The 13967-nt window shown below is 27.9% G+C and overlaps 1 protein-coding gene across 4 annotated transcripts in view; it reads left to right on the top strand.

Annotated features, from left to right (window-relative positions):
• lama (lamina ancestor) overlaps positions 1–13469 on the top strand; it is a gene marked incomplete at its 3' end in the record, with an annotated part of 59409 nt that extends 45940 nt beyond the window's left edge. For all 4 annotated transcript variants that reach the window (XM_067049808.1, XM_067049818.1, XM_067049813.1 and 1 more), the window contains 9 exon segments: positions 2944–3065; positions 6051–6200; positions 6641–6887; positions 7866–7972; positions 8081–8239; positions 10602–10746; positions 12001–12087; positions 12865–13107; positions 13242–13469. In XM_067049808.1, the coding sequence (XP_066905909.1) occupies positions 2956–3065; positions 6051–6200; positions 6641–6887; positions 7866–7972; positions 8081–8239; positions 10602–10746; positions 12001–12087; positions 12865–13107; positions 13242–13469 (1476 nt within the window).
• Positions 13470–13967: the final 498 nt, after the last annotated feature.

The following is a 13967-nucleotide window of genomic DNA, read 5'->3' as shown; positions in this document are numbered from 1 at the left end:
TTAATTTTTTTTTAAAGGTGAGTTTGTGAACGTCCACTGTGTACGGAGAGTCGCAGGCGCAAATACTTATAAGTGCACAGTGGACGTCCACAAACTCACCTTAAAATACCTCAGAGTAAAAGAAGGGTTGAGCACTTATTTTATATATTTGTACGCGTTACTCAATATATTTCCATAGGGGATTACGAAAAAAAAAATTATATATCAAACCCTTTAGATCCTTAGGGCTTAGAAGAAAAAAGAAAAGAAAGGTTTATGTTAGAGTTTATCCGAAAAGTGAATACAATTCGAATTTTGTGAAAGTGACTACGAACATTATTTTTGAAAAGGGACTAAATTGAAGTACAAATTTAAATGTTGGGATAAAGACTTGAAATTTATTTTTTTCCTCCTTACACTATATTGAAAAAAAAAATACAGTCTGAACTACAGAATACAATATAATATAAATTACAGTTTTACAATTTGAGTACAACGAGTAGAACAATTAAATAGACAGTTGTATAATTTTTATTAAGGGCTGGTCCGCCCTAAGGCAAAAAGAGGTACCCCACCTAGTATTAGTTCAAGAAATTTTTGAAATATCAAGACCCATCTAACATACATATTATTCTCTTGGTTAAAACTCTTTAATTTCTTTAACAGCCTTATTAATTTATTTATATTTATTGATAGAAAAGTATACTTTTTTTATTTTTATTAATATCTGTACGGTAATATAATGCTTAACTCTTTAAGATATTAAATCAAATAAACTGATAAATATAAACCTGCGTAATTGAGAAATTATATCAAGTTTTAAATACAGAAATATTTAAATTGTGTTGGGTACATTTAAGAATTTGGTTTCAGCAAATATTTTTTTATTTTAAAAAAAGAAGTAATTATGCTTTATTTTACTATTGATTATAATATGTTTAATTTATTAAAAAAATAAATAATAATAATAAAAGGCCTTGTTATGTAATTACTTCCGCATAGTTAATTCCAGTGTTTTAATGTACTTTGCTTTTAATTATATAGTTTATATTAAAAGAAATGTAAATTTTCAAAAACACTACAGAATCGTACTAAAAATACAGAATTAAAATCATTTCAAAACATTTATATAAAATATATATCTATATTGTTCATCATGCATTTTTTTTTAAACAAATTTCTTTATCATTTGATTATTCGCTAAAACTAACACCATACATTTTCATGGAATACAGATTAATTGTTAGAAAGCTAGTGATTTGAAGCGAAAACTAGATTTTTCTCTTATTCAAATATAAAATTATAAACATATTTAGTCTAGTTCACTTTAAATAATTGTAGATAAATCCATTGATTATTACAAGTTTTTTATAAATTTAATTTATCTTTTAATTGAAAAAAAAAACTAATAATCAGCACGCCATAACCTTTCGGCGCATTTGTGAAATCAATCACCATGCGTCATCATATTTATCGTTAATTCATTTCTGATTATTTTTTCGTCATACTATTTATTATTATTAAATTATTGAATAAACCAAGTGTATAAAAATCTTTTTAAACAAAATTATGAAGGATAAGATTTATTGGCTTAATTTTTTGACAAAACAATAAATATTTTTTATATTTGTGACGGTATACGAAAACGTAATTTACAATAAAGACGCTATTGATTAAAGTGTTTGTGAATATTAATGAAGAAAAATTCAGTATTTATAATTTGAAATCAATCTCCAATTGAATACGTAATATTTCTTTAAATTCTAACGACATTTTATAAAATATTTTAAGAATCATTTATTGCATAACGAAAATCAACAAGTTTTGTTTCATTTGAAGTAAAAAATTTAGTTTCATAAGAAAAAAAGTAAATAAATATTTGGAAGATCATTGATTAGTCGTAAGTTATATACAAAAAGATAGTCCGGGAGCGGTCAGCATAACTCAAATAGTAAAAAAAAAAATTATCATGTGCCAACGATATATATATATATAATGTAATTTGTTGGTTATAATATATATAAATATAATTTTTTAGCTCAAAATAAATAGTTTTTTTACTTCTTTTTATGTAAATAAATATTATTCGTTTGAATTGGCACATTTTAATAACAACCAATACATTATTCCTTATATAAATAAAACAGTAAAAACAAACATGGATCCAATGTCTTTTAGGAATTTGAAACTGCATTAAAGAAATAATAAATTATTACCATTTTTTTTTATTTTTGGAATTATTGGAATTGACATCCTCATATTTAAAATAATAAAACTGTACGATTGAATATGTGAAATTTTGCGATAATATGTAGCTTATTGGTCACTAACAAATGTTTTTGTCCCTCATTTAATCTATTTAATAGGAAGGACTCTCTAAATCCTAAAAATCAAAAAATTTTGTTTCTCTCATAAATAACTACCAACATTGTGTGGACTGAAATACCAGAAATTATACATATTACATATAAATTATGAACGAAATTATACTTAGGTCATACGTTGAACTTGGAAATCGATTTTTTTCATTAATTTTCAACCCTTACTATTAAAATGAAACAGAAGGCAGCCAATGATTGGATCGTACTCTTCTCCTACTCCTCTGCCACGCCCCAGTAAATCATATAAGGCCGGCCTTTTTAGCTTCACTTTTTCTACTGGCTTGCCGTTGTATTTTCCCATGAAGAAACTACAAGACTAATAGTATTAGATTGTTCTTTATTGTGAAACACATCTCTGTTGGGAAACATTGTCCTTGCTTTTTCATTGAATTTCACACACGTTCTTTAGGTATACTGATTTCAAATAATTTATCTTGTGTAAGTTGGTGCATATAAGAGGAAGTAAACCTGGTGTACTTATTTGCGTTTATTTCACATTTGTAAACAAATATATTTTTCTCAGTAGTTTTATGAAATTCGATTGTTTAATTTTCATTTAATTATTTGTTATATTTAATTGCAGGTGTAAAAGGTGATGTTGAAAGTGGTCGGTGCTTCCTGGGAGCAGACGAGGTTGACTTCCATACTCCTCTTCATAGTTGTCGTCATAGCTCTGGTCACCATCTTGTTCTTCGAAGTGCCTATGTTAGTGAGAAATTTTACTTTATTTATAATAAGTACATTTTAATTTTAAAACTCCTGTAGGAGGCGGAGCGGCAATACTGTAACGACAAGTGGGCCTATTGGTTTTTTTGCCAACCCCAAGGGAGACCAATGGAATAATTCTTATATTAGCTATTCCTCCATGTTGAACCTTTCTGATTGAAAATTAAAAATGGACGACTCTTATTCAAGGAGTCTATGGGATCCCAGAAGACCTTAGTAACACGTACCAGTCAGTCTGCTTTGTAATCTAGAATAGTTTCCGGGACCTGTCTACATTAATGACAAGTTTCATCGCCAACTACTCCAAATTTGTTGGTGTCTTTTAAGTCTCCAATGCCCTGTAAGAATTCCTATTAGTAATCGGAGTTGATTTCTATTTAGCCAGGCATTGTGTTCTATATGTTCCGGGACTTATGGATCTTGTCTGGTAGTACTTGGTCTGTCTCAGCCCTGTACATTATCTCCACTCCTTGCCTGCTTACTTCTATACCCAATGTAGGACGTCTTTACGATGGTGTCTTGTAGAGGTGCCTGTGAATGGTTCTGCCACCTTTAAAGGGCGCTCAGTCCCGCTTCTAGCAAGCTGGTCAGCTTCCATATTGCCAGTGATTCCCTTGTATTTAGGAATCCACACCAGCTTGAGATTCTTTAAGCACGCCAGTAACTCTAATAACTTGCGCTCGCACCAAAGCTGTGTTTTAGTGTCCCGAGCAGGTATTCCATCCAGCGTTGGTGAGCAGTATTGTAATGTTACTTTATAGCTCCCTTTATACCTCTTTGGCTATGGTCAAATAGTCAATAGGTTCTCCTATCTCCTTGTATCAGCAAGGTTTCACTGTATAGTGTAATCTGGTTAATTCGAACTAATGCTGCAGGGGGGGCGTTCGGATTACTGAAAAATTCGGATTACAGAAAGTAATAGGGAAAACAGTGTAAAAAAAAATAAACAATATGAATGTACATAACTATTTTCATTTATATATTTTTTTACATATTTTATTTGAAATTTGACAGTTTGAAATTTTAAAAATTAGTCTTTTTTTAAAGAGGTTGGTTTTTTTTTTCTTCTGCAGAAACCTCTTCACTGCTTCTTATCTCAGGTGTAAGAGAAGGAATTGCTTTTATATCAATTTTTGTTGCCCATATCAGACAGTGATTGAAATGAGACATTTATTTATTGTCGTTGGTTACTCAACTTGTCTCACTTTCTTCTTCATCTCTGGTAGAAACTTCTGTAACATTATGCGATTTCCTCATCAGTTATAAATGTGAACTCATTCTCCTCACGACTTTACACTCATTCATTAACGTCTGTATCATTCACTGAAGCATGAGGGTTTATACATTTAATCAAGATTGAAATCAGCTGTCAGCTGGCTCCTTCTTTTTTTACGCCAGTTTGGATCACGAGAGTTTTCGGATTACTGAGAATACACTGCACTTCGTTTACACGCATTTTAATGGCTTAAGAAATCTGCCTGGTCTTTATATTGGTAGAAATAATAATGAAAAACAAAGCTTTCCTCATTTTGTATCAGATTATAATTAGTTTTCTTAGATAGTTCTTTGTAATTTTATGGATGTGATATACAAACGTGAAACTAAATTAATTAACATATTATGTGATTGTACGAGCTATTACACAAGAGGAAAAACCTGCGGAGGGTATTCTATGCAGATGACTGTAGATATATCCTCGTCATTTATTCATTATTCATTTTTCATATTCATATCTTTGTAGACTTAAGGATGATCTAGAGGGGTTAGGAATATTGCCAAATATATATCAGGAAACGCTAGTGTTATTTTAGTTCAAACAATATTCATTTTCTTGAGTTGTATGTTTAAAAATTAATTTCAGTATGCCGTAATTTTTTAATGTATAAAACTAATGAAAATAAATAGAACATACCTTTTTTTTTTAATTAGGCTACACTGTTAGAGTATTATAAAAGTATATGATATTCTTTTTTTTTTTTGTTTCTATATCGAGCATAAATTAACTAACCTACTTATTGCTCATTCTTTATTTTATTAATTTTACATCAGTATGCTAACACTGCCGACGTTTCGGGCGGTCCGTCCGTCAGGGGCATATTTTAAAAAGTAGTTACGAATTTTTTTGTTACATTAAAATTTCGGTTTATAGCCAGTTCTTTTTCTTTATTTTTGATTTTTGTTTTATTGTGATTATTTTTCTCACCTAATATACCTTCTTTTTTTTTTTTTGGTCATTCTTTTATAAATTAGATGACGAAATTTCAAGCATAAATTGAACTAAAGTTCCTTTAGTCCACCTTATATGTAAAATAAAATATTAAACGGTGAGCATTAGATTTTTTTTATATATAATAGAGAAACATATTTGTTTACTCTTATCGAGTAAACCCCCACCCCATCCCATCCAGGTACTTTACCCTTCTTTAGCCCTTTCTGTAGGCGTATTTATTAAAAGTTTCACCCTACAAGGATATTTTCTCTTAGTCTAGGAAGGTAAAATTAATTCATCCTAAATAATTTTTTAGTTTTAATTTTAATTTTAATTCATTAAAATAGACATCCCTCACTGAACTATCAAAATAAAAACAAACGAATACATTTATTTTATTGACTTAAACATGAATAAATCAATTTTGTTTTCACTCTCTATAATCTCATATTTTGTAAATCACTTAATTAATCACTTTTAGTATTTTTTTCTATTTGTCAAAGAATTTAAATAAAATATCAATAAATATATGATGTATTGATCCATTTCATCTCTAACTAAGTTAGGATACAATTATGTATGATAATTATATTGTAAGAATATACATTAATTTACATTTTAACTAATGATAAAACAATTATGACTGCTATTTCTGATTAATGTAATTTGAATGATCAGATGAATATAATTTCTTTTATCAATTATCAGTATACATAGTATAAAATAATTATTCTATATAAAGTAATTATTTACAGCACCCCTGATGATGGGATATATTCAGCAACTGCTTTCTACAGTAAGAAGACTGGCTTCAACATCAAGTTTTGGGGGCAGAACAATAGGCCCCATAAGGTGAACAAAGGGATCGTGAGGGCTTATTATAAACCAACAACTCATCAAACTGGGTAAGTCATTACATTTTGATAAAAAATAAATAGTAGGAATTTATTATATCATCTGTATTACATTATAAAACATTACTACCGTAATTTAAATTCAGTTCTATTTATTGATAACATTCTGTCTACGAAAGTTACTGCTTTATAAGTTTTATAAAAGTACTAAAGTATAAGTTAAACATTACTAAAAAAGATCTTTAGTACCGTAATATAAGTATGATACGATAATTTTTTTTTTTGTTATTATATTTTCACTTATATAAGGTATAGAAACTAAGCTCTTATTTTTATTTATTTATTCTTGGTGCTAAGATCCAATAAGAAGCTCTACCTTTCTTGTTCCCTATCTCCATCATCTTTTAACTGAGGATTTTGAAATAAAAATTATATTTGATAATTTAATAAAAATAAAATTAGATAATTATACTTAATAACATTTTTTAAAGGTGGGCCAGTATTGAGATTGAAACTCAATCCAAGTACCCAGATTGGGCTCAGGCCTTTGGTGCGGGACTATTGGAAGGAAGCCTCAGTTGGCAGCTGATATATTCCCGTTGGATGAATATCATCGGCACTAAATGTCAGAACAATCAGAAAGAGTGCAATTCCATTCGGGCCAAGTTGAGGGACATGGAAACTAGTGTTAAGGCCAGTGCGAGGAAAGCTGATTCCACTGACTATTATTGGCATCAGGTAATTTCTATTGGCCATTTTCATTTCAGGTTCTCTAACAATTAATTATAAGAATTAAATTCATTAGGAAGAAAAAATTTATGAGTGTAAAAATGTTTGTAGAAAGAGATATATCTATTATGAACCAAATTAGCAACATGAAATATATTAGCATTTTGCTGAATAATTTTGTGGACCATGTAATGATGGAACATTAAGAATTTTCAGGAATTGATTTGGAAATCAGATTAGCCATTAATGAGTTTCAGTATAGCAAAAAGGTGTGATCCATCTACAGAAGATATTAAGATACTCAAATATAATAGAAGCACACGGTTGTGAAACCTGGTTTCTGAAAAAAATAAAATCTAAATTTAAAATTTTAATGATTATTATAATAAATTGGTAAAATGAAAAGGAAAACTAAATAAATATATTTATGTTATGTGTTTAGGTAGATTTTTAAGTCTGTAGGAACTCAACCATTGCTTCTTAGTAAGGGTTTTAATTCTCTTGTCACATTCACTCATTTATCTAACTTAATTTTAAATCCTAGTCACCTTGAACACTGTTATTGTGTTATATGATTGCCACCCATTTGTCCCGTTGCTCATCTTGTCTCTATTCAATTTTTTTTAGTTGATTGCTTCTTTGGATTCGTGAGCAAATACATCAATAAATTTCATTTTGATCAATATAAGTTGATCTTATTTTTATTTAGTTGTGTAGTATATTTTCAATTAACATTTAAAACTAGACTTTACAGAGTCAAATTTTCTGAAATTAATTAATTTACGATGCAAAATATGAATTTCTTAATTTATGTATATATTTTAATGAACAAGTCAAATTTAATATATTTATAAGTAAAATTGGGTAGAGATTTAGTTATTTTTATTATACTTTAATTAAATTATTTCAGTAATATAGGAATAATTTAATAAAATTATAACAAAAAATCTTTGCATTCCGTTAGTAAGTATTTAATTTTTGGTACAGGTAAATCTATATTATACTCAGCTAGACGGACTAGAGGAAGGTTGGAAACTTGGAGTTTCCAGAAGCAGAAAACAAAAACAACTGAACATTCTGCATGAAGATTTTCTGTGAGTAGAATGTTCAATTGATATACTTTAAAGACTATAATTTGAAATATGTGCATATATATAATATATTATTATTCTAACCATTGGTTTTTTTTTTACTTCATACAGTTGGATGAATAGTGTAGAAGATATCAAGCATTTGGAGGAACTAAAATATTATAACATTGAAGAATTCAGGAATTCAAAGCAATATGTATCGTTGGCCTTGTTGAAACTGCTTCCCAATTCAACTGTTCAGTTCATGCTGGCACACGAATCAGGAGGACCGTAAGTTACAATAATTTAAAAGCTGTTTAGAAATTGATATTATTAGGGATTAAAATAATAAATATTAATTGAAACCTAAATATTTCAAAATTTACATAGAACCCTTGTGATTTCTTCAGAGCTATCTCTATCATGTAGTTGTTTTTTTTTCAAACAGCTATCATTTAATTATAGGTTTTTTTTATGTAAGCCTCTAAGATTTTTCAAAAAAGGTAACCAATCTGTCATCACAATTATTATTATTGTTTTGTTGCTAGGTTTGCCATAATAAAGTTTTGTAAAAGCCAGATTATTGATATAATTATATATAAATCCTGATTTTCAATTTTTTATTTAAAATATATTTTACAGTTTAACCTAAATTGAAACAGGAGAATGTTAGATTTGACAAAGAACAATCCTTGTATCTAGTTCTAGTAATATACCAGTGAGCACTTTGATAGGGTTGAAATCTTGTAAAAGAACAGATTTTCATTACCGCTCATCTGTGAAGACACTGCCTTGGTTAAGGCAATTCTGGAAATAACTTATGAGAATATCATGACTTTTAGTTCAATCGTTCACTTAATAAACCTCACCTACACTCTTTATGTATTACTTTATAAATATAGTCAACAATTGCTCAAATATCATGTCATATTCTATTTTTTTTTTTTTTTTTGATCCCTTAGAAACATAAAATAGACATGAATTAATAAAATGCATTTTGTGATGAGAATATTATTCAAATTGAATACTACCTTTTTCTATCGTGGGTATTTGAAGGTCAGAGTGAAATAAGAAATACTTATCTATGTATTGAGATGCTTGGTGGAGATGGAGGTGAAGGGCCTCTTCGAGATTCCATCATATTCTATTTTTTTTTTCCTACCTCCTATTTATTTATAATTAAACAACTACAATCATATATATATTACTTAACCTAAGAGAATTACATATATACACTAGTTTACATTTTATCTTTTTTTGCCTGTTGGCCTTATAAGTTCAGGTACCGGGTCCGCTGAAGGTGGTTTATATATTTAGTGGCTTGGTAGCCGTGGGAGCTAACATAGAATGTGGAGGGACGATTTGGGCTGGTGGTATATATTCTATTTGTACCCTGAAATTAGTAAAAGGGTCCAATTGTAATAAATGCTTCCAAGACCTAAACCTAGCAACAGGTTTTTGAACAGTAAAATAAATATTGAAATACCATCCTTCTGATGATGTGATAGTTGTTAATCTCAGTTGCTTTGTTAATTAACATTTTTCGACTCTCATAATAAGTTATCTTATTATTAGTTTACCTTGTTGTTCTACTTGTCAATCATCTTAATTGATTTTAATGAGCCCTCCATTTTTGTTTTTAATTATGAGTTTAAGAATCCTCATAATGTTTCTTTCTTGGATTTTATCAGAATTAAAAATATTATGAAATGTAATATATTTACATAAATGTAAATATTTCTAAAAAATTACAAGTGACCCTTATGATATCTTTAGTACTATCCCTATGATGGATTTTATTTTTTTAATTAGGCCTTTAACTTTCTTTTTGCTCAAAATAATTTTACCTGTTATTTTTCTATTAATAGAATTCGAAGGAAAGAATTAGTTGTTGATTTTGATACGTTTTTGACAAAGTATGTACTTATAAATAAAAAGAAAAAATTACATGCTGATTTTTAATTTTTGTGCCATTATATTTTCTTTAATACCAATATTGTAGATTAATTATTTATATTCCTTAATAATTTTTTTTTTTGTTTAATTTTATATTTATATTCCTTCTCTGTTTCTTGAGTTATTGAATAGTCATGTATTTCTTAAATTACTTCCATGTATGATTTAAATTATTTCTTTGAATGTTTAAATTACTTGTATGCTTTAAAATTCTTTTATATTTTAGATAAAGTCATTTATTTAATTATTGTGTGTTTTCAATTTTGTTCTATACTGTTGCCTTATATATCTGTTTTCAATAGTTTGTTTTAGTTTCACTATTTCTTTTTATAATTAATTTGTTGTATTCAATGTATACTCTGTTATTATGTATGGGCATTTGTCCTGTTGTTGTACAAACAGAAATGTCCTTGTTCTTTCAATAGAATTATTTCATTATTGTTATTTTTAGCTATATTGTTTGCTTTTTGTTTCTGGGAATGGTTTTATTCTCAATATTCTTCCAAATTCAGTAATGCAAGAGACCATTTTAGAAAAAAAAATCTTATAAATTAATTAATTACTAAGTTATAAAATAAAACAAAACAATTATTACATAATGTTTACAACTTTTAAAGGTTTACAAATTTATATGTACACTTAACTAGTTTCTATATGTTATGATTCCTTCTATTATTTTTTAATTTTTTTTTATTAGATATACAGAAATGTTAAGGATGCAAAAGAAATATACATTTGGCTACCATTACACTTCTTCCAACAAAAGCCAACTGGTTCCGGGTCAAACTATCATCTTTACGTCATATCCTGGGACAATATATTCTTTAGATGACTTTTATCAGGTAATTAATTATTTATTAGTTAGTTAATGAATAATCTGGATAGATAAATTAATTAATGTTCATATAACAAAGAAATAATTAAATTCATTCATAAGACAATTTTATTGGATGATTATTAGTTTACTGTATGATATTAATTATAGGAAGATGATCCAAGAATGAAAAATAGCAGAAAAAACTATTTATTACTAACCTACGTTTCACCCCGCTTTGCAGGTTTTCATCAGGGCTAGAATGAGAACAAAATAGAAATATTTTAAAATATGAAAAGAATATACATAGAAAGATGTATAAAAAATTATTTAACAAGGAAACACTGTAAACTAAAATATTATAAATATAAATGAATAGAATAATAATTATTAATAAGTAAAGGTGATTGAATTGCAAATGTACTACTGGAGTAATGATAGTGAAGTAATAATTAAAATAAAAAGTCATAAATGAATTAAAATTAAAAGAAGGAAAGAGTGAGGAGGTAATGAGGGAATGTAAATGTGAAAATGAGAGTAAAAGAGGAATAAAAACAATCACAAAAATAAATTTAAAAAGGTAATAGAATATTCAAATAAGAAAACAAAAATTAAAAAAGTATACACAGCCTAAAAAGAAGAATAATTAAATGGAATTATAAACATGAAACATATAAAATATAATATACTTATCAAATAAATAATAAAATTAATATATAGATCATACAATGGAGATGGATTAGATGGAAAGTGATATAATGAAGGAAAATAATACAAAATATAAATATAAATAATAAGAGATAAAACAATGATGAGCAACAATAAATTAATTGTATATAGTGTATCTCTGTATATTCTAATAATCTTATCATATTTTAAAATGTATGTATTGTGATTTCATTTAGCACTGATAAAGCCGATTTTAATCTAAAGGATCATTTACATTTACAATAATTGATGGGGTAAGTTTAGGAAGGCGCTATGTAACATTTTTTGGATCTTTAGTGTGGATGAAGGGGGCATGAGCCTATCTAGCTAGTGTAAGCTTCTCTAACCTCAAAATCCAATTAATAACTGAGATACCTCGATGTAGAAGAAGCTATATACACTTCAAAACATAACAAACTCCAACAAAAAAAATTGAACCTTGTTTTCTTGAAATTTACTTTTTGTAACATAATAACTCCTTCAATTAATTAAAATTAGATTAATTTTGAATAATAATAATAATAATAGTAATGAAATAAATAAGTGTTTTTATAATTAACTTTTATGTTTAAAGGTGTCTGGGGAAAATGCATTGACAATATCAGGAACAGCTATGAAGATGTCAAATTATAGTGTACTGGAAAAAATGGACTTTAATAAGGTACTAATTGCTTTATGTAATTTTATTCACTTTAATTATTTTACCTACTTATATAATTTTTTCAAAAAATAAATAAACATAAATTTAAAAATATTCTGCTTATCAAAGGACTATTGAGTTTTGAGAAATATCTCAGCTTCTATTTTTACTTCTAAGGCCAAAAACGTTTTATTGTTTACAGTTAAAAAATTCAGTTCTAGTATCATATCAGACATTTCATTTTTATTAACTGGCCATTATATAAGGATATCTTATTATGTTTTATTGGATTTTAAATTTAGTGTAAATTCATGATGTAGGTAGCCAAAATAATTTATGGCGAGATGGATTAGTGATGCTTGTGACACTGATATTAGGCGCCCTTGGGGCATTTTTTGGATAACCCTTATATTGATTATGAAAGTATATTTCCTATCTTAAAGCATCATTTCCTAAGTTTCACTGTTTTATTCTGATGGTTTTTAGAGAAATTTTAATATTTATTTTTGTAAATGTAAGTAAGCATTCCGGAAACAAAAACGGTAGAATTGCAAAAAAACTTTGTCGTTCTTCCTTTTTTTAAGATCTTCCTAATTTTTCTTCTTCATGTGTTAACTTTCCTTTGGAAAAAAAATAATAAGTTCAAGGTATCACAGATTTCCTTAGGCCAGTCATAAATATAAACTATCAATCTCCTAACTCCACATATTTATATTTGATTTAAGGAAAACTATCCAGAAAGTTTGTTCTTCTTTGTGATCTTTTCTCCCAAGTTAGTTAACATTATCTTATTTATAGATTCTGATTGGTCCAAGAGTGATGGCTGCTTGCCGACTGTCAAGAGGAGGAAAGGACTGGACAGAGTTGATCAACAGGGAAGAAAGCGGAACTGGAAGTAAACAATGGCTGGTTGTAGAAGCAAAAGAACCTCTCTCATTCTGGGTCATCGAACAGGGCCCTGGCATCACAGTAGGTTCTGAAGAAACAGAACTTTTAGAAAATCAAGGCTACTGGCTGGCAACTGGAAATCCATATTTCGAGGTAATGCCTTACATTGATTATTAAATTTATAGTATATACCAATTTGTTACTAGTTGGTTACAATACTGTATCAATTTTAATCAAAATATGACTCGAAAATATAACATTATTTAACATAATATTTGTTTATCTAGAAAACAAGATCTGTTTTGGGTTATAATGATATTTCAAAGACGAGATTTGGTGCAGCACTGGATCTGTTGAAAACAGGTCTTGAGAATGTCTCAGATCCTAGCGAGCTCCTACAACTGATGCATAAACCAGAACTTGTCGCTTTAGGAAGGCCAGATATTATCAAGTATAATAATGAATATCAAGAGAAAACTTTCAACCCCAGTAATGGTGGAGTTATTGATCTCAAGGTAACTGGGTTTAGATTATGTTTATTAATATTCATAAGTTTATAATTAACTATTGAAAGAAGGCTGTTTATAAACACATTATAAGAAAGAATCCCTACCTTGTAAATATAGAAAATGTTATTTATACTAGAGCTCTTAAAAAATATAATATGTGTGCAGAAGAAAAAGAGATTGTATTTCTAGATATTTTTACAGAAGGTAATGTGTCCACATCATTTAAAACCTGTTTCTTCTGATAAGCCTCATCAAATTAGATAAATGCTGTAATCATCAGCTACAAGAGAAAAACGTTTATTCAAAAATAACAAAGATGTGCTCCCCAACTTCAGCACCCCAGTTCCTAGCTACAGCATACTTATTCTAATCATATTGGACTTTTTTTTTTTTTTTTAAATCTTACAACATATAGGCATAATAATTAAATAATATATAATAATAGTATACGACTCTTTGTTCTTTTTGTTTAATTGCTTTGATGTGTAAAAATAAAAAAAATGA

This window comes from Halyomorpha halys, unplaced genomic scaffold (assembly GCF_000696795.3).
Source record: "Halyomorpha halys isolate HHAL.00 unplaced genomic scaffold, Hhal_1.1 Scaffold284.1, whole genome shotgun sequence".
NCBI classification, from domain to species: Eukaryota; Metazoa; Arthropoda; class Insecta; order Hemiptera; family Pentatomidae; genus Halyomorpha; species Halyomorpha halys.
This window is presented reverse-complemented; position numbering and strand designations above follow the sequence as displayed.